Source organism: Puntigrus tetrazona, chromosome 9 (genome assembly GCF_018831695.1).
Source record: "Puntigrus tetrazona isolate hp1 chromosome 9, ASM1883169v1, whole genome shotgun sequence".
NCBI lineage: Eukaryota > Metazoa > Chordata > Actinopteri > Cypriniformes > Cyprinidae > Puntigrus > Puntigrus tetrazona.
Window position 1 is genome coordinate 20,980,013 of NC_056707.1, and position 23,608 is coordinate 21,003,620.

General features: G+C 37.3%; 1 protein-coding gene across 2 annotated transcripts in view; it reads left to right on the forward strand.

The window, feature by feature from the left end:
- Positions 1-423: 423 nt before the first annotated feature.
- Positions 424-23,608, forward strand: part of LOC122351557 (zinc finger protein 385B-like) — a 70,137-nt gene continuing 46,952 nt past the window's right edge. Inside the window, exons 1-3 of one of the 2 annotated variants that reach the window (XM_043248708.1) lie at positions 424-525; positions 603-920; positions 9,011-9,107. In XM_043248708.1, coding sequence (XP_043104643.1) covers positions 510-525; positions 603-920; positions 9,011-9,107 — 431 coding nt within the window. In that variant the 5' untranslated portion in view covers positions 424-509. The remainder of the gene's footprint in view (positions 526-602; positions 921-9,010; positions 9,108-23,608) is intronic. The other variant, XR_006251766.1, reaches the window with a different exon arrangement.

The following is a 23,608-nucleotide window of genomic DNA, read 5'->3' on the forward strand; positions in this document are numbered from 1 at the left end:
CAACACTCCCTTTTGCAGCTATCCATTACGCCAGACATTCAATTGTAGTGCTTGAGAGGTCGAGGCTCGGAAGGGAGGTTTTATGTAATTTATTCAATCTTGCAGACCTCCAAGACACACAATAGTTGTTGATTGTGGCGTCTGCTGCCCACTGACAGGAATAAGCCCTTCGTAGCTGCTGCTCGTGCCCCCTGCGCTTGACGGTCTTCACTACGGTTGTGTAAGAACTGTAGGCATGAGGTATGCTAGTCGGGTCTCTTACCAAAGGCAACAGATGGGCACAGGAGGTCAGTCGTAGCTCCGTGCCCGTTCCACAAGTGGGGAAGCTTGGCTTGAGCGTGCGGAGGGGAGGAGCCAGAGCTCAGGAGATGGGAACATTCAGCCACCCGTGTAGCCCCACACAAGCGCTCCAGACATCCGCACTCGCACACGTTTTCGCTTCTCTACCTTGGTGGTTTTAGGATGTAAACTCTCCCCACCTGGTTTTCCAAAAACTCTTGTGTGGGGTGATGCAGAATTCAGAAGGTGAGTCATCACCAGTCCTGGTTTGCATTAAACACTTGGTTTGCGTTTCAACCCCTCGTCTCTTTGTTGTCCTGCAGGTATGAAGACCCCATTGAGCCCCACCCAGCTGATAGAAAATGGACAACTGTGCTTTGGCATCCCAGGCTGCGTGGAGGTAAAGGATCCCAGCGACTCCAACATAGACATGCAGCTCCAGCAGGAGAAGAAGAAGCTGCTCTACTCGCTCTGCGAAGTCTGCAACATCCAGCTGCACTCGGCTGCACAGGCCCAGGTCCACTTCAATGGAAAATCTCACCTCAAGAGGGTCAAACAGCTGAATAATGGAGAGCTGCCCACGGCGAGCGTCAGCTCGGCTCCTGCTCCTCTGCACTCTCTCAGCAGCGGCGGCAGTCAAGGTAAGACCTCCCTAACCCAGAGGAGAGAATACTCTGATTCTTGGAGATGACACGCTTTTCTTGTGTAGGCATAAACAGCTCTGATGGTAATGCGCTCTGAGTTAGCATTTGACTCAGAGGGCCTGACTTGTCATTTCATGTGGCATTTTTAAAGAGTTGTTCTTATTAAAGCCATAGTTCACCCAGAAATGAATATTCTGTCATCATTTCCTAACCCTCATGTCGTTTCCAAATCTGTTTTGTATTTCACAAAAGAAAGAAAGCCAAAGGAGATTTATTAATTTTTTTTTTTTTTTTTTTTTTTTATTTAAGAATATCCTGGCATGTTTTGGGGATGTCAAACTCCAAAAATGACACAAGGCCATTATAAAAGTACATAAACATAGTCTACTTCTACATATTAACTATTATTTCCAGTCTGTTGAAGTCCATTTCAACCACTGAATGAAAAATAAAAAATATTATTATTATTGGACTGACATCGAATCAGCCAATATGGGCTTTAAATATAAATATTGGCATCTGGCCGATTTTTGAAAAAATTATGCCAATATGTCTCGTCAGGTCCTAGTGATTAGATCACGTCAGCTGTGTGGCTCTTGAAGTAAAATTTAGTTTAACAAACAGACAAACGGTAATCTCTGAATGATTAGAAACGCACCTCTGAACGATTTATTGAATTTTGATCTTAAATTTGAACTCACTGACTCTAGTCAAAGTTACAGTAAGAGCTGAAGTTATCAGTGAATAACTATAGTATGATATCAGAAGACTTAGAATATACAAGTATTGATGACAAGTTGATTTCTTATTGTAGTGAAAACAACAATAAATGATCCTCACAACTTTTCATTTCTGATTAAACTATTTCTTTAATAATTTCAAATGCTAGCAACCATATAGGTGCCGTTTTTAGGCCTCAGAGGTCTTGTTTTGCGGGGCTCAACCCACCTTTCTGTAGCCTTTTTGTTCTAAGCCCTGGTTAATTTCTGCCCCTGGAAATGGCAGAACCGAGACATGTGCATCATCTTTGTAACCTCTTGGGTGTCTCTGACAAATTCCTGAAGTATGCTTCTCACATGGGCCTTTGAGGATAACGCGTCTCTTTTAACAGGCCTGTGACGGTGCTGGCATTTGTTACTGGTGCGAATGGCAGCACCTGCACTTGACCAGTAAGTGACAATTTATCAGTGTGTTCACAGTCTGGACGGTGGGTGGAACAAAGCTATTTGCACTGTCGAGACTAAAGATGAACCTGTATTAACAGCTCATTCAGTTTATGAGTAGCAACCACATGCACGCCAGATTACCTTTTTATATTTAAACACACACGCTCTTGTTTTGAAAGTTACCTGGGAAACTGTTTGGGTCGCACTGGTGGAAGATGGGCAGACGAAGCGTGAGAAGTTGGTACTGGCCTGGCAGGCGAGACAGTGTAGCGAAGCAGTGGTGACCAAACTTTCATTAGATTGGTGGAAAAGTAGCATATAGCCTACAGACATTAGACAGACTGTGTTAGAGTCCATGGGAAAATTGTTGCCTCTTTTGAAAGGGCGGCCAGAGCAAAATGGAAATTTTTATTCAGTTTGAAGAGCTTATTGCGCTATTAGAAGGTCTACTATGTCATGGTGAATTTCATGAGTTTACGAATGCTGGTAAAATAATCTGCGCTTTCCTCATGAAGAATCCCAGATATGATTTTTCCCACCATGACGTAACTCTGCTGTTAAACATAAAAGTTGTATGTGACCAGTTTTTGACAGCAGACACACAGACAGTTTGGGGGATGAAGAAATCTTTTAAAAATTGTCTTATTCAGCCTGTTTGTTAATGGAAGTGTAATTTGTTTTGTTCATATGATGGTTGCAACTGTAAACTAGAAACATGAATGTTAATTTGACATTTGTCATGAAAAATCAGAGGTCCAGTAGGGATGGAAATTTGTCCATATGGAGTTATATTGAGTAACAATGCAAGTTCTTGTGATTTATGTCTACATTAAATCTTATATTATATACTATTATATACATCCACTACAATATAAAGTATCAAAAGTTTAAAAAAATCTATTATTTTGAGTAAGGATGCATAAAATTTATCTATTTTAATAAATGCTGTATTATGAAATTTTTATTCATCCATTGCAGTTAAAGCTATTATTGAAAACCATTCATATCAGACAATTTGGGCCTGAAATGCAGTTTCACTCTGGTACTGTAAATAACCAAGCTCAGTGCGAACGGAACAGGATTCAGCACTCAGTAGAGGTGTAATAAGCATATTCACTTTTCATCTATAATGTGATGCAAGTGCGTAGTTTGTGTCATCAAGTTTTCCACGTGTTTGCCAGATTGTTTGGCTGGTGTTATGCACGTCAGCCCACATATGCATCGACGCGAAAGCGTGAGTGTGATTTTATATATATATATATATTTTTATTTATTTTTTTTGTTTCTAACCGTATGAGTGTGTGAAAAGCAGAGGTGATGTTTGATCTGCCCCTCACAGCTGCTGCTCCTGCAGGGATGTCTGGGAGTAAAAGCTCGTGTGTTTTCATCTTCCTCTCTCTGTGGGAGCGTCTCTGGTGCTCCATGGAGCTTCAATAAACAGCAATAAGAGCTGCAGGGGCTGGTGCGTTTGGGCAGTCATCTGTAAACGCTTCAACTGCCATTTAAAAGAATAGGTTAGCTAGGGCTAGTCCAAAGAAGCTCAATATTTTTAGATGTTTGCAATGTTTTTTGTAGTGCTTTCAAACGATTAATTTCAGAAAATCTTACGTTAAATATATTTATTTCTAATATGAATCATATGTAAATATTTAAAATATATGTGCGTGTGTGTGTGTGTATAATATATACGGAACTCACATATATTATGCATCATGATTAATAATTTCACAGCACAAATGTTTAGCAATTTTTATGAGATCTGCTACGCATTATTTTTTCTGCCTAGAAAACCATTATTTTGTACTAAATCATTATTGTAGTGATACACATTTATATATATATATATATATATATATATATATATATATATATATATATATATATATATATATATATATATAGAGCTATATATTTATTTTTATAAAATTTATCATCTCATGAATCTGTTGTATTAAATAATAATTATTGAATAATGTTTTTCGTAATAACTAGCGATGTCAACAATTGGATTCTAAATAAATGTTTACATAATGTGTACAGTGTATATATAAATACACACATTCAGTATGTATTTTGCAAATATTCACATCTATATATTATTATATTTTATATTATGTATAAATATACAGAATATATAAACACAACCTATTTTTCTTAGAGAAATGATCGCACATATATTATGTAAACAAAAACATTTATTGTAGATGCAATTTACCGTTTGACAGCACTAATAATAACATTAACATAAACGTGTTTTGCTGTAAAATGAATTGTCACTCAAATGAGTTCATTGAGCGTTTGTTTGTGATTGAGGCGTTTGAGTCGGACAGTGGCTCTCGCTGCAGGCGGTGTCAGTGGCTCTGAATCTTTAAGCAGGCTGCTCATTATTTGCTGTAGTCTGAGCCGGACATATGTAATTACAGCAGGGAGGATGTGCTGCGCTTTACCGCCGTGTCCTGTTGACTGACAGTAGATCAGTTCTGCTCAAAGCGCCAGACCATTGAGGAAAAAAAGCTGCGCCGCGCTCCTCACATCTGTGCACTGACTTTGATGGATTATTCAGAGTTTCTGCTAACGTGGCACTTCATTTGCTTACTATATACCGAGTACATTTCTCATGACCGTAGGCATACATGTGCATCACATTCTTGTTGTGGTCAGAGCAGTAGGGTCCACTAGATGGCAGTGCTATCATCTAAAAAAGAGACATTTTTGTAATTATGACTTGTTCATTGCAAGTGAAGATGGTAGTACTTTTTAAACGTATAGATTTAATAATGTTTGTAAAAAAAAAAAAAAAAAAGTTAGGTTAATGTCTGGCAGACTCATATTTCTAAGCCCAGTTCCTTTTGACCTTTATTTCCTTTCCGCTTCTATTGATAAGGTGGCGAAAAAATGACTAATGACACAAACCAGACAAATTCACTCTTCCTGTTCTTTGAGTCATCCCAGCTTACGCATGTCTGCTCTGATTCTGTCTGAAGTACCTCAGATTAAAACAAGCATAAGCTGCCTTCACAGCTGAGTGTGGCGCAAATGTTGTTTTTCACCCATAGTATGCGTCACAGACTGTTTGTTTTTTTTGTTACTATATTGTTACCAGCAAAAATACTGACACTGCCGGACATAAAATGTGCAAAAATGATACCTTTAGGGGTACAGTGGCTTGTCACTGGGGCATTACCATTAGAGGGAGGGAAATACAAAGATACCATTTTCTCTCTCTTTTTTTTCCTGAGATTGAATCTGACCTTTTCATTTCTGATCTGGGTCACTGTCGTATCTGGAAATAAATTGGAAATGCGTTCCTTTTTTTATAGTATTGACTAATAACTTTCTATAATGACAAAATATAATATTAAATGCTATTATGAAAATTAAGAACTTTATGATAAATACATAATGGTTTTATATGAACATTATCATTAATTTGGGGTTGTATAGTGTATATATAATAAAATCTCTCTCTCTCTCTCTCTGCTCTCTCTCTCTCTCTATATATATATATATATATATATATATATATATATATATATATATATATATATATATATATATATATATATATAAGATATATATATATATATATATAGATATATATATAAGATATATATATATATATATAGATATATATATAAGATATATATATATATATATATATATATATATATATATATATATATATAAAGATTAAAATGTTTTAGTAACATTGTTCTTGATTAAAGAAAACAATCACCCATATGAACAATCAGGCTGACATTTTGTCCATTTATTGTCAGTTTCAATGTTTTTCATTTAGAATTTGTAAGAAATGTGCTGACGTATAAAGTCAAAGAATGGCCTATTTTAAAATTCATTATGTGAGAAGGTGTTTATAGTGTCCCATATTTCCTGGTTATGACCATTCTCGCATGCGGTACACTCTATTGAGGTCGCGTATGACTCCATAGAATGCATTATTCAAATTTTACCCTTTTTTTTTACCTTCCGCCCTCATAATTAATCAACATGCAATTTGATGCCAGCCTTCACTGCACATCAGCTTCACCGCATTGCCTCCTTTTTTTTTTTTTTTTTTTTTTTTTTTTTTTTTTTGTTTACTTCTAATGAAAGAGCCGGTGTGAGGTCTTTAATGCATGCGGGTCAGTTTAGGAACCAAAGCAGTTTTTGATTCGGGGCAACATTTAAAAGGTAACGTGAACGACCTAGCAAAAAATGCCAGATTTGAGACTAAAATTGAAATGCGCGCACAAATGTTTTTAGCTCAGGAGAGTTTTTTTGTAAATGAACTCATTAGTGAAACTGCTTAAATTATGCAGCATGTTGTTGAATAAATGTCATAAATCATTTGGCGAGTCGTCTGCCGTCTGGTGAAATGTGGCCGCCTCACGGTGATGGAGTCTCAGTTGATGAGTCATGACGTGTTCGTGAGGTACAGCCCGAATCAAACTTTAATGGTCTCGGTTGAAAGATTTATACTGTTTGAAACAGCAGGGGTGTGAGGCGTCTTTCTCACATGATGTCCTGAACGCAACCCTCATCTCAACCTGGGAAAATCATGCTTTCGAATGGAGCTGTGAGAGCATGTTTCCTGTGGGCTTCCTTCATGAATGTGTACTTCACACGCCGCCTTTACCTGACCTTAACATGCAGCTCATATCTGATCGGATGTGGATATTCTTTAGCTGGATTACATTTATACCTCTGATCTTATTTATCAGCACAAAATAAAAAGCGGCTTCTTTTTCTTTTTAACCTTCTTTCTTTCCTTTTTTTAAATCTTCTTAACCTCCTTCTTCTTTACTTTATTCTTCTTAACAGTTTTCTCTCACTTTATTAATATATTTTTCTGAACCTCATCCTCCTCCTACTTCTCCTTCTACTCCTCTTTCTTCTTCAGATTCTTCTTCTGATTCCTCGTTTTCCCGTCTTGTTCTTTGCAAATTTCTTTTACTTAAACTTCTTATTATGCTTAACCTCCTCCTTCTTTCTCTTCTTCTTCTCCTCTTCTCCTCCTTCAGATTCTTCTTCTGATTCTTCATCTTCAGATTTCTCATCTTCTGTTCTTTATCATTTTCCTCTTCTTTATTGCTTTCTTTTTCTTAAACTTCTTAACCTCCTCCTTCTCCCATTCCACTTTCTTCGTATTTGCCACCTTTCTTCTTCTACTTCTACTTCAACTTCAAATGTGGAATCCATCACTGACCACATATGAGCTCATTGATTTGAGTGCAATACACCTTAGCTGCATTTTCACCTTGCTTTGCTTTCACGTGATCAAGTGCATCTGATTAAAACGTATACCAGGTAGAGTAGGCCACATATGTGCTGTGATGGGAAGGAAAAATGCCTCCTGTTGCAAAAACCGTCTTCTGTTTAAGCAAGAAACATTATGCAAATGTTCAGATCCAATTTTCCATATGAGCGCAACGCTGCACGGACGATTTGCCATTCAAACGCCATCAAACGTGTTTCTGTCGAATAGACCGAGGAGAGACAACCCACCCAACAGGCGTTTGATGAGTCTAGGACGGCCAGCGCACGCCTCCCAGCAGATGGCCTGTCCTTCCCGTCGCCTGTTTTCCATGTGGGTTTACATTTGTCCGTGTGTCCATGAATGAACTTGCCCCCAATCCAGCTCCTTTAAATTAACCTTCAAAATATATCCTAGAGAGAAATTGCTTGGGACACACACACACACACACACACACAGTATGACAAGTTATTCATGGCTGTGATGCTGTTGGGAGCGTGCATGCGGCATGAATTTCTTGCTTTCTGTTTGTTTATATGCAGCGTGCACCTTATCTTCATTTGCCTGCCTGACCTGCCGCTCTGCATTGTAAAATAAGTAGCCTGGGATTAGTTTGGTGTGGTTTTTCTTTGAATATGCCGTGCCTTGTTCTCAAAAACAGCCTTTACTCGCCGCTTGAAGTTGAAAAATGAGCCCATATGTTTGGAGGTAAACAAGTGATATTTGAATTATTTTTCACTGTTGTTTATGTTCCTTTTTCTCTTTCTTCCGATGCGCTAGCTCATCATTATGCTAAAAACATGTTTTGAGAGATGCTGCTTTGTGTGACCACAAAGCTTCTAAACATCTAAAAGCACCATTTCACAAACTAGAGCAAGAGAACGAGAGACCCTTTTTGTGTATCGCTCTGCAAGTTATGCAGGTTTCCACCAAAAATAAAGAGCCGGGAAAAAATGCTGACAAAAGTCTGGAAATCTGGAACCGTTAATAGCACTGGATAATGTTTTCAACACTTAAAGCATTCAAAACAACAGCTCAATCTGCCTAGCCTGACACGATGGAACTAGATCACTTTCATTATAATCAACCAAACTGTCTGCAGTGGCCAATGGGGACACATCAATAGACAGACACCTGGTTCCTGTTTTTTGTTACGCTGCACAGCTATTCCAGACACTTCACTTTCATCATCCAACTAAAATAAATCAGCTGGTTGTCATTGCAAAATAAATCCAGGTAAACAGGTCTTGCTTAAGATGTTTATGTCGCGATAATGACTAGCTGACTGGACATTTCCGTGCTTATTATTCAACTCTGTGCCAAACACATGAATGTGCATAAAATATCGATTCGAAAAATTTCAGAGAATAGATCAGTGACATAAAATTATTATTGATAATTATTGAATTAATGTCAAAATTGATGCTTTTAAATATAAATCTATATTTTATTTATTGAATTTTATCAGTAAATTAAATCTTATTTAATATTATATTTATGCAATTTAGTAAAAATTCTATTTTGTATAACAGAAAAAAATCACAAGTGATATATCAAATTTTTCTTCGCTTGAGTAAAGTGAATCATTGTTTCTTGTGGGGAGTCTATCACCTTGTTAGCAACACAGCTGGCTGTTTCAGTATTTCTGTCTGACTCCTGTCTCACAGAAAGCTCAAAGCCAGCGAGCTGGCCTGACCAGGGCACGGATACAGATGAGATGGAGAGGAACGTAAATGGGGAACACAGCAGGACTCTACTCCAGAGGTGTGACATTTCATTAACAATGGATTTAAGCCTAATGGCTTTACCCTCGGCATTTCACCGAATGATTGCATGAATAATTTCCTCTCATGCTCCGGCAGATTTGTCTGTGAGCAGTTGTTAAGTTGTTAGGCAGTTCATTGTTTAGATTATGTGGAGCTCTTGAGCTGGAGTGTGTGTGCAGTTCCGCTCTAAGGCCAGAAATGTGCTTTACTGATCTCTTTTGGCACAAATTCTAAAGCAGTGTTGCATGTACTGTACCTTCCACTGGAAAAATGCATTGCAACAAGCACAATGCACAATTTTTAAAAAATACACACACACACCCTTTGCAAAATGTTCTCAGTCTCGACGTTAACATATTTGTCTCACATATCAGTAAGCTTTTACTCTGACAGGAAGTTGGTTTGAGAAGTGTTCATGCTACAAGTAAAGTGTACCATTTAATGTACAGTAATATTAGTATCACTCAGCTGAAGTGGAGGCAGCACTAAGCCATAGCTAAGTGTCAGTCTGTAACAGCCCATTTCAAGATGGAGAAACACCTTGCATTTAACTTGTCAGCTGCTTCAAAAGAACTTGAGGGTTGAAATTAAGATTTACAGTGATTTTATTTGCCCTAAACAAGTTCATATAATAATCTTAACAACAATCCTTGTTGATTTGTAGACTGTAGTTGTCGCTTGGACGCTTGGATTCATATAAAGGTGTTTATCCTTGAATGTACTGCCAAAAATGCTTTCCTACTTTGATTTGTCCTATTTTGTCACCTTTTCACACCTGTTGAGTTTGCACTCCTGATTATTATTATTATTATTATGTAATCCAAAGACAATGGTTACTAATGTTAAATAATGGCAACCACAAATTAACCGTGGTTTTGCTAGACTAACTATATTTTAACCGTATAACATAGTTATAACATAGCACTTTTGCTGTAATAAAATCATGATTAAATCATGGTGACATGTTCAATATTAAGGTTTCTCTCTAAAGATATTCTAATGATTGTTATTATTGAATTAATTTTGAAATACAAAACACACACACACACACACACACACACACACACACTGCTGCATTACCTCTTGCAATAATTCATTAATGATTTATTTAATTGTATCACAAAGTATGAAATGTCAAGGTGGAAGCAGAAGTTTGTAGTTGTAAGTTGAACCGTCCCTGGTGCTTTAACTAAGGGGTACTATTTGTATGACCAAGCGAGGTCAGTTACAGTATGCTGTCTTAGTCACCAGTGTTCATCACTGCAGCGCAATAGGTTTTGAAACAGAGCTTGAGTTTCATGTTCACCCAATATGTTTCGTGATCGCATGTTGAACTACTGTGCTGTGTTGCTTTAAAGATTATTTTTACATCCATCTTATTCAAGCAGCGGTCATCAGTGGAACATTGTCACTGTTCTGTAATTAACACACACACACACACACACGCAAACAGGTGATGCTAGCCTTTGGAAACGATGACTAGATGTAACTGCGATAGCTCAGTGTGACATTACTGCTGGCTTGTGTAGTCCAACCAGGGCTGAAATATTCAGTTACCCGCAGTGTTAGTATGTCGTTTGGCAGCTGCTTGAAGCTTTCTGAGCCGTGGGGTAACGGGGCTCATCCGTGACATATACTCACACATTTATCTAAGCTAGCATGGCCGCTTACTCATGAGTGTCAGGTTGTGCAAGCCACTTCTCCATTCATTTTGTCACCTTCGATGGCAGGACCCGTCCATCTGATTCTCTCTCTCTCTCTCTCTCTCTCTCTCTCTCTCTCTCTCTCTCTCTCTCTCTCTCTCTCTCTCTCTCTCTCTCTCTCTCTGTGTCTCTCTGTGTCTCTCTCTGTGTCTCTCTCTGTGTCTCTCTGTGTCTCTCTCTCTCTCTCTGTCTCTCTCTCTCTCTCTCTGTGTCTCTCTGTCTCTCTCTCTCTGTCTCTCTCTCTCTCTCTCTCTCTCTCTGTGTCTCTCTCTGTCTCTCTCTCTCTCTCTCTCTCTCTCTCTCTCTGTCTCTCTCTCTCTCTCTCTCTCTCTCTCTCTCTCTCTCTCTCTCTCTCTCTCTCTCTCTCTCTCTCTCTCTCTCTCTCTCTCTCTCTCTCTCTCTCTCTCTCTCTCTCTCTCTCTCTCTCTCTCTCTCTCTCTCTCTCAGCGTCCTGGGCAATCGTTCTGATTTGTGACAAGCCCCTTCTGAGAGACAGGGTTTCATGAATGTGTCATTTGGTTTAGTACAGTCATCAGCAGAGCCCTGTCATTGCCCCTTGAAACTTTCATTACTTTGAAACTGTTTCAGTGATGTGAATTTATTCCACATTTTTAGTTATTTATTCATTTTCTTTTTTTAGCTTAGATCTGTTAAATCATAAGTGTATTATAGTGTTTTACTCTACAGGTTATAAGTCTTGTTCTAAGTTTATATAGTTATAGAGTTATAATTTAAAAATTTAAATGAAGAAAAAATAATATATAATATCATATAATTATATAATATACAATATATAATTTTTTTATTTTAGCCTTAATTACTAATGATTTTTGTGTAAATGTTATTTAGTTTTTGGTGTTTTTTCACTTTTACTAAAAGCATATGTAAACAACATAAATATAAAGCTTACATTTCTGAGAACATGCCATTTACCTTTTAAACGAGATTATACAAAAATTTTGCATACTTTCATTTTCTCTGATATTCGAGATTAATGGGTAACACTTCACAGTAAGGTCTTGTTTGTTAACATCAGTTAATGTATTAATTAGCATGAACAAACAAAGAATACATTTGTTACAGTATTGATTCTTCTTTGTTCACAGGGCATCAGCTAACGTTAACAAGCACAACTTTGATTTTAATAATGCATTAGTACGCTGAAATTAACATGGATCTAATATTAATAAACGCTACAAGTATTGCTCGTTCTATGTTCACGTTAACTAATATTGTTATCTAATGAACCGTATTGTAAAGTGTTACCGATTAATCATTGCGTTTACAAGTAAGCAGTCATTTAGCATCTTCCATACTGCTGTTTCTGCTAGTCTACGGGAAGAGAGATTATGTGTTCTTGTCAAAATATGTGGTCTGTGCATTACAATGAATGAGCATCAGTGACCCAAGGTAATTAGCCGGCTGACACAGTTCTTCTCTCTCTCTCTCTCTCTGTGTCTCTCTCTCTCTCTCTGTGTCTCTCTCTCTCTCTCTGTGTCTCTCTCTCTCTCTCTCTCTCTCTCTCTCTCTCCCCTCATGCAGATGGGTGTATGAATCTATGTTTGTGTGCCAAAGACTCAGGGATTCCACTGAGAGGGGAAATGAAACAGTCTTTAAGATCAATGCAACTCAAACACTATTGTCACACAGATGATAAGACACAAGGCTTAGCCGGTGTAGCGCTGCTCACAGCACCGCCGCAATCTGTGGGATTCTCGCCACGGTTTTGATTTTTTTTGACTTATCGTTTGAATACATTTCTGTTTGTGAAAATGTGGACAAGCTTTCTCAACAGAGGTGAGCAGTCTGGTTTGCATTACAAATTTGCTGTGTTTTTTGCATGTTAATGTTCTGTAAATAAATTCCCTGTTCCGTAGCAGAAGTGTGCATAGCAAACACAAATTGCAAATGAGATCTTTGACATCAACGTATCCAATCAAACTGAGTGATCTTCATGTGAAGTTATATATATATATATATATATATATATATGATATATATATATATATATATATATATGAATATATATATATATATATATATGAATATATATGAATATATAAATTGAGTTTAGGAGAAACACCTAAAATTTATTTATTTTTTTAATTTTGTATGTTCTATTCTATTTTAAGTTATTGAATTTATTATTTAATTAATTCATTATTTTGTATATTATATTAATATTGAGCCATATATTAAGAAATTGAATTACATTTAAGAGTACTTCACAATACAAATTATTTAAAAACACAATATTTAAAAATAAATAAATACCTGACTAGTTGTTCGGTAAGAGATCTCAAAGTTAACTCAAATATAAAAAAAAAAAAATTTGCATTGCAAATTACATCTAAAATAAACCTACACATGGATAACTCAGTGTAGCGTGTACATTCTGATCTTAATTATTGTTCGTGACATTTTAAAATAATTAAGGCAATTGTAAATTAATTCGTAGCCCTGTTTGTAACCCTGTGTCGTGACACGACTCGTGGATTCTTTCATCCGTAAGTCATCTGCAGCCTTCAGGTCAGCGGCAGGGCAGTGTGAGGAACACATGAGGGGAGGAAGCAGGAGTTTTCCATGTCTGTGTCTGCATCCGCGGGGCATAACACACTCTTCAGTGTGTGTGTGTGTGTGTGTGTGTGAGGCAATGGAGTGTGGCATGCAGAGGAGTGGAGGATGCTGGGATCAGGTGAAATGCTGGAGAGGGAGAATTCGGCTTGTTTCGCTCAATATGGAGCAAAACGTGGATTTGAGGCAGATTATAGTACGACTCGCTGCATGCAGATGAGGAGGTAATCCACGAGGAGAGTTGGATAATACCTGGAGGAAGATTTCAGTTAGCGTTGCCATCTCAGCGGCGTCTTTGAGACAATCACCTGAGCTGTGACTGTGACTAATCATGTTGGAGCCGCAGTATAATGCTAATTGGCAGTTGGCTCTGCATAAAAGACAAATAGACACATATTAGTAGTAGTAGCTATTCGTTGTTTGTTTGAATGACGCCGCATAAATTACAGGAAATTATACTCCAAAACTCTTTGCTATCAACTATACCAACATTGAAGACAGTTGATGATGATGATGATGATGATGATGATGATGACGGCGATGGTGACAATTTATTATTATAAGCAGTAGTAGTGGTGGTAGTATTCAATATAAATCATAACTTGGTTGTTGGCAGTGTTTATATTGTGCACGGTTCATTATTTCTTTAATTTGTTTGTATGTTAATTTTGCTTATTCACACTTAAGAAAAAAAAATCTGTCAAACATTTATAACATGTGTCATATGTTCAATTCCCAGGAATGCTTCAGTAAAAGAAATCCCCAAATGCATAAATGTATTAAAATGCATAAATGTAAATTCCTTAATTGAGAATAATGTGAAGATAACAAACATTCAAAACTGTCGTCCCACACAAGAATGGCCTTTTTGTGTTTTCTGCAAATGAATGAACCCCTGGCGTATATATCTGTGCTTAAATTAAATTCTTAGTTTATTCACAAAGTCTTTGTTGCATTGACTTTTGATTTTTACATAATCAGCATCACATTTTTAGTGTTTCAGGGTAGGGCTGGGCGATATGGCAAAAAAATTATCACGATAATTTTTCCTTATCAGTCGATATCGATAATTATCACAATAAATGTCAAATCTTTATATCTAGCGATTTTAAAGGCAGGTTTTTTCTCCTGAATAAAAGAAAACCAGACAATTAATTATTATTTATAGTTTATTGTCAGAACATGACAAATAATTTTCAAACAATGATCAATTGAGGTAGATACAGATTTGAATATTACTAGTTACATCAACATCAATAGAATAATATTATTAATATTAATAGAATATATAAAACGTTTTTATAAAAAAATAAGAACTGTAAAATTATACAACATTTGTAACATGGCTCTGACTGTAAATGTAGAGTTAAAGTGATTAAGTATATTTATCTTCCAACAAAAAATGAGAATAGACAAATCTTTTCAGCATGCCAATCCCTTTGTGCAGCTGATTTAACACATTTTGTAAAATGTTTGAGCTGTCTGACAATATAAATAAAAAAAATAATAAACAAAAGAACAATCTTAACCATTTTTCAGCATTTACTGCTCAAGTTTTCAACAGCCAAAGACATTTCCTACAAGTTACATGCAAGAAAGACAAGTCTGTCTACAGTCTCAGGTTTTAAAGCTGCTCTATGACAGGTCACAATGTTTCCTCCAGTACTAAAAAGCCTCTCGGAAGGGAGCTGGTAGCAGGATATACACAAGTAACGCCTTGCTAGTTGGCTTACTTTTGGAAATTTTTGTCATACATCTTCCACCAATCCAGGGTTCTGTTTCACTGTCTGCATCTGGAGCCATGAGGTAGTGCTCCAGCTCCATCTCCACTACCTGCATGTCAGTGAGTCCTGTGTTGCTGGGGATGGCCTCTTAAAAACTGCCAAGTGACTTCCTCTGCTTCTTGGCAGGAACAGCTGCAGCAGCTCCCCTCTGCCTCCATTTCTTCTGTTCTGTATGAAGCCTGTGAAGTGGATGGACCTTGGTCTCCTTCCATATTCAGAATCTCAGAAACTGCTCTTTGTTTGATTCCCTCAATTTTCTCTGGCCTGATATATTGAGTCTTGAAGCGCGGATCAACCAAGGATGCCATATCAAGCAGTTCATCTGTTATCTCCTCATCATACTTCTCACTGAGATAGTCTATGACTACTGTCTTTATGTCCTTTGTGAGCTGTGTGTCATCATCAGAATGTTTCAGGACCTCTGTTTTGAAGAGGTGCAGCACAGGCTTAAGGTAGGACACACTCACATAAGATTCACCAGACAGTGAATCTGTGAACTCAAGAAGTGGTTTCAAGCCCTCATTTATTGACTCCAAAACGTCAATGTCCTGCCAGGTAGGCACCAAGTGTCTGGTTTTCTTGTCAGCAGTGAGTACCTGACTGATAGCCTTGTGCTGTTCAATCACCCTGGCCACCATCTTTTGACGTGAGCCCCACCTGGTAGGTGATTCTGTCACCATCTTGTGTCTGGGCAGTTTAAGTTCTTCCTGAGCAGTCACAAGGTCTCTTTTCTTTTTCCAAGAGAAAGAGAAGGCAGCCACTACTTTTTACACAGCCCGACAGCTCGTTCCACCCTCTTGTCCTTCCCCACTTTCTCTGAGGAAGGAATGGAAATAGATACTTACTTTGTCTTTTTCAACACAATATTTTTCAAATGTATCCACAATATGTAAAGAAAAATATATATAATATACTGTAGCAACAATTGAGCAGCACAAGGCCATCAGCACTATATAAATTAGCTTTTTATATCAGCATCATTACTACTACTACTCCACATTAAATATTTAGGCTAAATTATGCATTTCAGTTTTAAATATGGCTTCTTTCTTGTAATCATTAACATTTAAGAACACATCAATAATACAACTGGGGCTGCAACTAACAATTATTCTAATAATCGATTAGTCAGTCGATTATTTTTAGTTAATCGATCAATTGGATAAAAACAAAAAAACAATTAAAGCATTAATTTTTTATTCAAACAGAACTAAAATCTTTAGAAAGTGCACTCCAAAAAAAGAATTTAAAGCATCTCAAACAGAAGTTTTAAGCATCTCTTAATTTTCTCATGCCATTTTTTCTTGTCTAGTAATCTTGATTTAAGATTTTTTTTAATATATTTGGACTGGAAACGAGACAAAATTACTAAGTAAAAAAAGCTTTTTTGCAGTGTAGGAGTGAATTTTTTTAGGCGACCGTAATTTTAGAACGTTCACCTTTAATGTTTCCATGGCTACGCGTCATGTTTGTCACGTGACACACGCAGCCACAATAACGCTGTATGACAGATGTATCCCTTTATTTTATTTTTCCGTTTTAATTCAAAATTTTTAACACACAACGCAAGATTCAGCACGTAAATTCATAAGTTAACGTTACTCCCAAAAAGTTACTACTTTTAGTAATCAATTTTAATCGATTTAATCGATTCGTTGTTGCAGCCCTAAATACAATATTGATTTAAAATTCATCATCATTATTATTATTTCTATAACTTTTTTGTTATTAGATGGAATACGGAGACTAATGCTTACCAATAGCCAAGTGTAGTCGATGTCCAAAACACTGAAGTCGTGTCCATTTATTGAGCGATGCAGCTTTTACCATGTTTGCACCACTATCAGTTGTGATACATACTTGTCTGGTTTCACTCAGCCCCCAGGAGGTGAGTGCTTCAGTCATTCCTTGGGCAATAACTTCACCTGTATGATCTTCAGGACAATAAGCTGTTTGAAGGCATTTGCTCTGAAGATTCCAGTCTTCGTCTATAAAATGAACTGTAAGGCTCAGATAAGGCTCCGATGTGCGACTGGACCATATATCCAAGTAGTAGCGAAGAATTGTACATTTTGCAGATGCCGCTCTACCGTCTCCTACACTCAGTATATAGCCGTGGAAGCGCTGTCTGCGAAATGTTTTCGCCCGGTAGTTCGTATCTGGGGTCAAGAACGTGGATAAGATTCTTAAATCCTTCATTTTCGACAAGACTAATGGGAAGCATGTCTTTTGCAATGCAATATGCAACTGCTTTTGTGATGTCTCCATGTCTTTTTGTTTTTTTCTCATAAGGCACGGCTTTTCGAAAATGACGACATGAGACTCTGCTGGGTAGTTGCGCTGATGCTTGTAGATGGTCCACGACGTTTACCAACACTTGTTTGGGTCTGTAATTTCTTTGCATCTTCGTATTCTGAAGGGTGACGTTGTTTTAAATGATGAAAGAGGTTTGTGGTGTTGCCTGTTTTTGATGGCACGAGTCGTCTGCACAGTTTGCAGTGCACGTCGCTCTGTTTTGTGTCGGATTGCAAAAAACCAAAATAGCTCCAGACTACTGAAGTTGGAGTGACCTTTCTTGTCAACTAAGTCTGTGACCTGCGAGCTAGTCGTGGACGGTGCATTTTCTTCACTGTCGCTCATTTTTCTTACTCCTCCAACACGCAACTGACACTGTATGGCTGTATAGTACTAACACTGCGTGTGGCATCCAGAAGCGCAGGCTGCAAAATGCGTGCGCAGCGTTACGTATAGTGCGTAAACATTATCGGCGCGCTTATCGAACTGTCATTATCGTGTTATCGAGAAAATTTATATCGTGAAAATTATCGTTATCGAATTATCGCCCAGCCCTATTTCAGGGTCTTATTTTGTATACAAGGTTATACAAGGTTATATATCTGCTTCTGAATATAAATTGTAGGTTACACTTGTAGTAGTCCATCAGATTGTAATCTGATTACGTTGACATGCCGATGGCTGTAGAAAAATCAGGATATTTTTCTAAAGGTTAGTTTATTGATATCACACCGAGTATCAAAGAAATGAGAATTTTTCCCTCTCAGACTTTTGAACTCTGCACAGCTCTTTTGGGTTTTTGCAGTGGGCTTTGAAGGCTTGAAATTGCATTTGATCCATGCTCTCTTTCCCCTGTTTACAGGCTCTTTTATTGCAATGGTCAGTTTATGGTTCGCTGCCAGGATTGGCAGTTTTCTGTTTCTAGCCCCGATGTGGTATCGAGACAGCCAAGGTGTCCGTGCGAGATAAAACACCACAATGACACACCGGAGAGCAGGCTAACCATCCGACCGAGACGCCAAGGGCATTATTGCATTAATTCAGTGGGATCACTGTCAGTGCTGGGAAATGCACGATTCATTATTGCCATCTAATTTCAAATAATGGCTTTTTGTGCACTGTTTTGTGTTTATATGCTTGGATGTGTGCGCTTGTCTCTGGGAATCATTGTTGTGATGTGTGAGAGAGCTTTACAGCCATCACGTGAGCGTGTGTGGCTGACAATGCACGTGAAGTTTAACTTCCTTGGCAGATCAATAAGCACTCGGCGTAAAGGAGCTGTATGTCAGCAGAGCCGCGGTGAGTCGGCCGGCTTTTAGAGCATGATTTTATTAGCTCCACTAATCGATTTCTCCTTCAGACCACACAGCCGCCGCCAAACCGATCTCTACCTCTTTCCCTCCGTAATCGCTGGCACGCTGAGGCCTTTTGTTTTTCCCCTTCACGAGCTCTCTGATCCCCAGCTGATTGGAGCGAGGACACTTTCTAGAAATGAAAGTCCTGTCATTAATTACTTTTACCCTCGTGATGTTCCAGTTCTCTGCGTTAGGACATAAAACGAGAGTCTTCTAAGGACATTCAGTCAGTAGAGAAAAAAAAGCGAAATTAACTTGTGCAAAACTGGAATATCAAATAGAACATTTGCGAATATAGCACCGTTTCCATCCAACGAGTGAACTTCCCGATTGAACTGGCGCATCTCAGCATTTAAAAAAAAAAAAATTTTATTCAATGTTTCAAAATGTGCACAAAAATAGGTAAATGGAAACAAAGCTGTTGCAGCTTGTCTGATTGTAATTTTACGGATGTTCACAATTTTGTATTAAATCAAATTCTATTATTACAGCACTATGCATTTAACAACTAATTAAATTATTAAATAATATAAATAATAGTATTAAAATAACCGCCATCCATTCTTAAAGTAAGTCTGCTACTACTGTTTTGGGAAGAAGCTCAACAAGGCAGCATTTATTTAATTAAAATGTTTTATTTTTGAATATATTTTTAAATGGAATTTATTCCCATGATGGCAAAGCTGGACTTTCAGCCTTCAGTGTCACAGGATCTCTCAGAAAACATTTTATAAGTTAATTTGATGCTCATGAAACATTTCTTATTATTATCGGAGTTGCTGCTTAATTATTTTTTTTTTCCCAGGATGAGTTTGGAAGAAAATCTTTATAAAGGTACGGAGAGAGACAGTGGCAGGTGTTTTATTGCTCTTTGGTCTTCGTTAATTTGTTTTCTGTCTGGCTCGTGAATCTTCACAGAGAAAAGTACTTTTTTACCAATAGATATGGAGGACCGTTTTCTTGACTTTATCCGGGAGGAGAAAAAGGATATAAAGCCAGTTGGCAAAGACGACTTTCAGCTGCTTCGTGTGAAGCAAATTCAAATGTTTTAGCTCTAAGCTTGGCAGTTTTTTTCCCATGACCTTTTCGCAGACTCATTCATACGATTTATTCCCCTATAATTGCTTCTTTTCATCTTATCAGCAGTCGTAAGAAGAAATATCATAAAAAGCACACTGGCCATGAGATAAAATGCGAATCAATAGCCATTAACGCTGCTATAGAAATAAGTAAATATGCAGTAGTTAAGAAGCACTATAATAGCAACGTTCATTTAGCGCCTCGATCCGTATCTGCTAAGGATGTTCCTTTTGATTTTCACTTCAAGTTTTATGTTTTCATTTATTTTCCCAGCAGCCTTCATCCACCTTTTTAGTTTCATTAAATTGGATTAGCATCATCAGTTGAAGTCACTTCATTTCGCATGTCCTCAGTTGAAAAAATAATGCAGAGATACGGTTTCTCTAGCGTGTCGAATTGGTACGAGGCTCTTCTGATTTTTGTTTGCCACGCAGTCCTGCGAGGCCCCTGTCAGCGTGTATCTCTGTCTTTTCATCTGCAGCGTCTCTGGAGAAAACCATCTCTAATGTTGTTACTTCATCACCTTCAAGTAGTGCTGCAGCAATTAAGATTTCAGCGATGATAGTCTGCAAACACAGATGCTACACCAGCGTTACCGCTGCATTACTCTGCATGCAGTCTCAGCCGTCTTAGATCGCAGGTGATGGTAATTGAGTCGGACGTTCACACACATGCACATTACCAGTGGAGTACCTTAGAGGCTGTTCCAGCATTCATTATGAATGTGAACAAATATTAGCGGTCATTTGATTTATTAAGAATTTACAAATGTGTGTTTGCCGACTAAATCCTTTTCTGGTTGTGTATATGAAGCTTAAATCACAGTTTTACCTAAAACAAAAAATCTGTGCATTTGTGGTCGAATCACTGTAATGAATAGCTTCAAGTGAAATGTTAGAATAGACACTGGTGTTCAGTAAAATGTTATTACGTAAGGTTTTCAACAAAGTGTATTCACCACCCTGGATCGTATTTGCAAAATGAAATCCAGTGCTGGTTAAAAATAAATAATGAAGTATCATTTTTACTCTAGCACTCTTTTTGACGAAATATTTTGTAAAAATGGTACTTTTAACTTTTTGTGAGGTGACGAATTATTGTATTATTAAACATGATTTCTCTCTTCCTCTGAGCTGGTTACAACTATTTGTTCACTTTTCACCCAATATTAACATGTATGAATGATTATTTCATGTAGAATCTTGATTTTAATGTAAACATTGTCCAAAATTATGTATCTTATTTTTATTATAGTCTACTTTCATAAGTCTGTAGTCACTAGTTTTTATTTATATATATATATATATATATATATATATATATATATATAAATAAAAGACTGTAAAAGCAGAACTATATAGTTCTGTGTTTTTTAGGGAGCAGCAAATGTCTTTATTTAGTCTTAAAGACTGGCATAAATAGCTAAATGGGAGGATTTACCCAGAGTTCAATGAGCTGTGTCGGTGTGTATAACAGCGCTTAGAGCTACAGTGACACTGGTTTTGTGCTATTAGAAGACTTCTCAAACTGACATGACTCTTTCCACCACAGCATGGAGGTCGAGACCTGTGTGTGATGAACATCCTCTCGGCATTTTATTATAGCCATTATGGCTTCATCCTCACCACGAACGTCTTTCCTTGATCCCTGATAGTGGAATTATGGTGAGAAACAGCTGGTGGCTCATTCACATGCACTTTGCCAAGCTTTTGTGTGGTTTGTCCTCAGTCAAAAGAGACCTCCGCCATATGCAGGCCATTATTGTCAGTTTTTACTCTGCAAGATGCCTGAAAGAGCTGGAGATGCCCTTGGATTAGAGAATCGCATTTGATTCATGTCATTTCAAAGCCCGTGTTAACGTGGCGTTCAGCTTATGTTCTTTGTGAAGAGGCCACCATGACAGTGGACGTGATGAATGAAATCCTTGACGTTGTCGAAAAGCTCCTATAGTGGAGTTTTGTGATGCCAGTGTTCATGAAACAATGCTTTAAAGAAACAAAAAAAAAGAAAACTTGGTGTGTCAGATAAACCTGCTTTGTAAATCATCTCTCCTTGAGAGTTATACTGATGTTAGCATGCATGAGGCAAGTTTAAATCAGTAGCAAGGCCAACAAATGCACTTATTATTTCAAAGCTCTGAATGGCTCATACTGACTGAACCACATAAGCCTTTATATGAGTTCAGCTCTGGTTTACACATTTCAAGCAGATTCTGTTATCTATCTATATATCGTTCTATCTATCGGTCTATTGTAATCTTTGTCTATATTCCTATCATCTATCTATTTATCTATCTATCTATCTGAGTATCTATCTCTATATATATCTCTATGCATTGAGTATCTATCTATCTATCTATCTATCTATCTATCTATCTATCTATCTATCTATCTATCTCTATGCATTGAGTCTGTCTGTCTTTGTCTGTCTGTCTGTCTATGCATTGAGTATCTATCTATCTATCTATCTCTATGCATTGAGTATCTATCTCTATGCATTGAGTATCTATCTATCTATCTATCTATCTATCTATCTATCTCTATGCATTGAGTCTGTCTGTCTTTGTCTGTCTGTCTGTCTATGCATTGAGTATCTATCTATCTATCTATCTCTATGCATTGAGTATCTATCTCTATGCATTGAGTATCTATCTATCTATCTATCTATCTATCTATCTATCTATCTTGCATTGAGTATCTATCTATCTATCTATCTTGCATTGAGTATCTATCTATCTATCTATCTATCTATCTTGCATTGAGTATCTATCTATCTATCTATCTGTCTGTCTGTCTGTCTGTCTGTCTGTCTGTCTGTCTGTCTGTCTGTCTGTCTGTCTGTCTGTCTGTCTGTCTGTCTGTCTGTCTGTCTGTCCATATGCATTGAGTATCTGTCTATCTATCTCTATGCATTGAGTATCTATCTATCTCTATCTATCTATCTTTTTTTGTTCTACTGATGTTATAAAAGTTACAATGGCATAAAATTGCAATTCTAACTTTTTCCAAATATTTCAAGAAGATATCTCTAACTTGTGGGGATTTTCAGTATTGTGCTTGTTTGCGGAACTAATTAAGCTCCCAGCGATTGTCTCAGTCTCACTCACGAGTCAAAATGTGCGTTATGGTTTAGAAGAGCTCATTCTCCCATTTAGTGTACTGTTATGTAAGTCTTGGCTCACGTAACTCATTTTCCCCTCTAAAGCATTGTTCAAGTGTGTTTCAGTGAGTCTCTGCTTACCCCTGAAATCCTATTATGCTTAAAACCTTTGTTTAGGCTTGAAACTTTGAACAGAGATCTCCATTAAATACCAAGTTAAACAGTTTGTATTAATCTTATAAACGTCAAACTTTAGTCATAATCCTCCAACTACAATTTTGTTAAGATGAATATTTCATTGGTGCCACAGCAGTGACTGTTCCTCTTGAAGTCACTGTGAGAAATGAACCTCTTTTGTTAATGAGTTTCCTTCACTTTCATCCTCAAGAGACGGCGATAAAACTCAGATGCAAAGAAAGGATATTCATGTTCTTAAATTGGATGCATTCAATTTAAAAGGCTTAATTTCAGAAATAGACTTGAACAGCTGATAATGTCTTCATTGTGGTGAGTTAATAAAGGATTTTGCTACCTGGCCAGCTGCTTTGAATAATGGGCAGCTCAGCTGTTAAGGATTGACAGTCTTTATCTTCAGCTGATCACAGACAC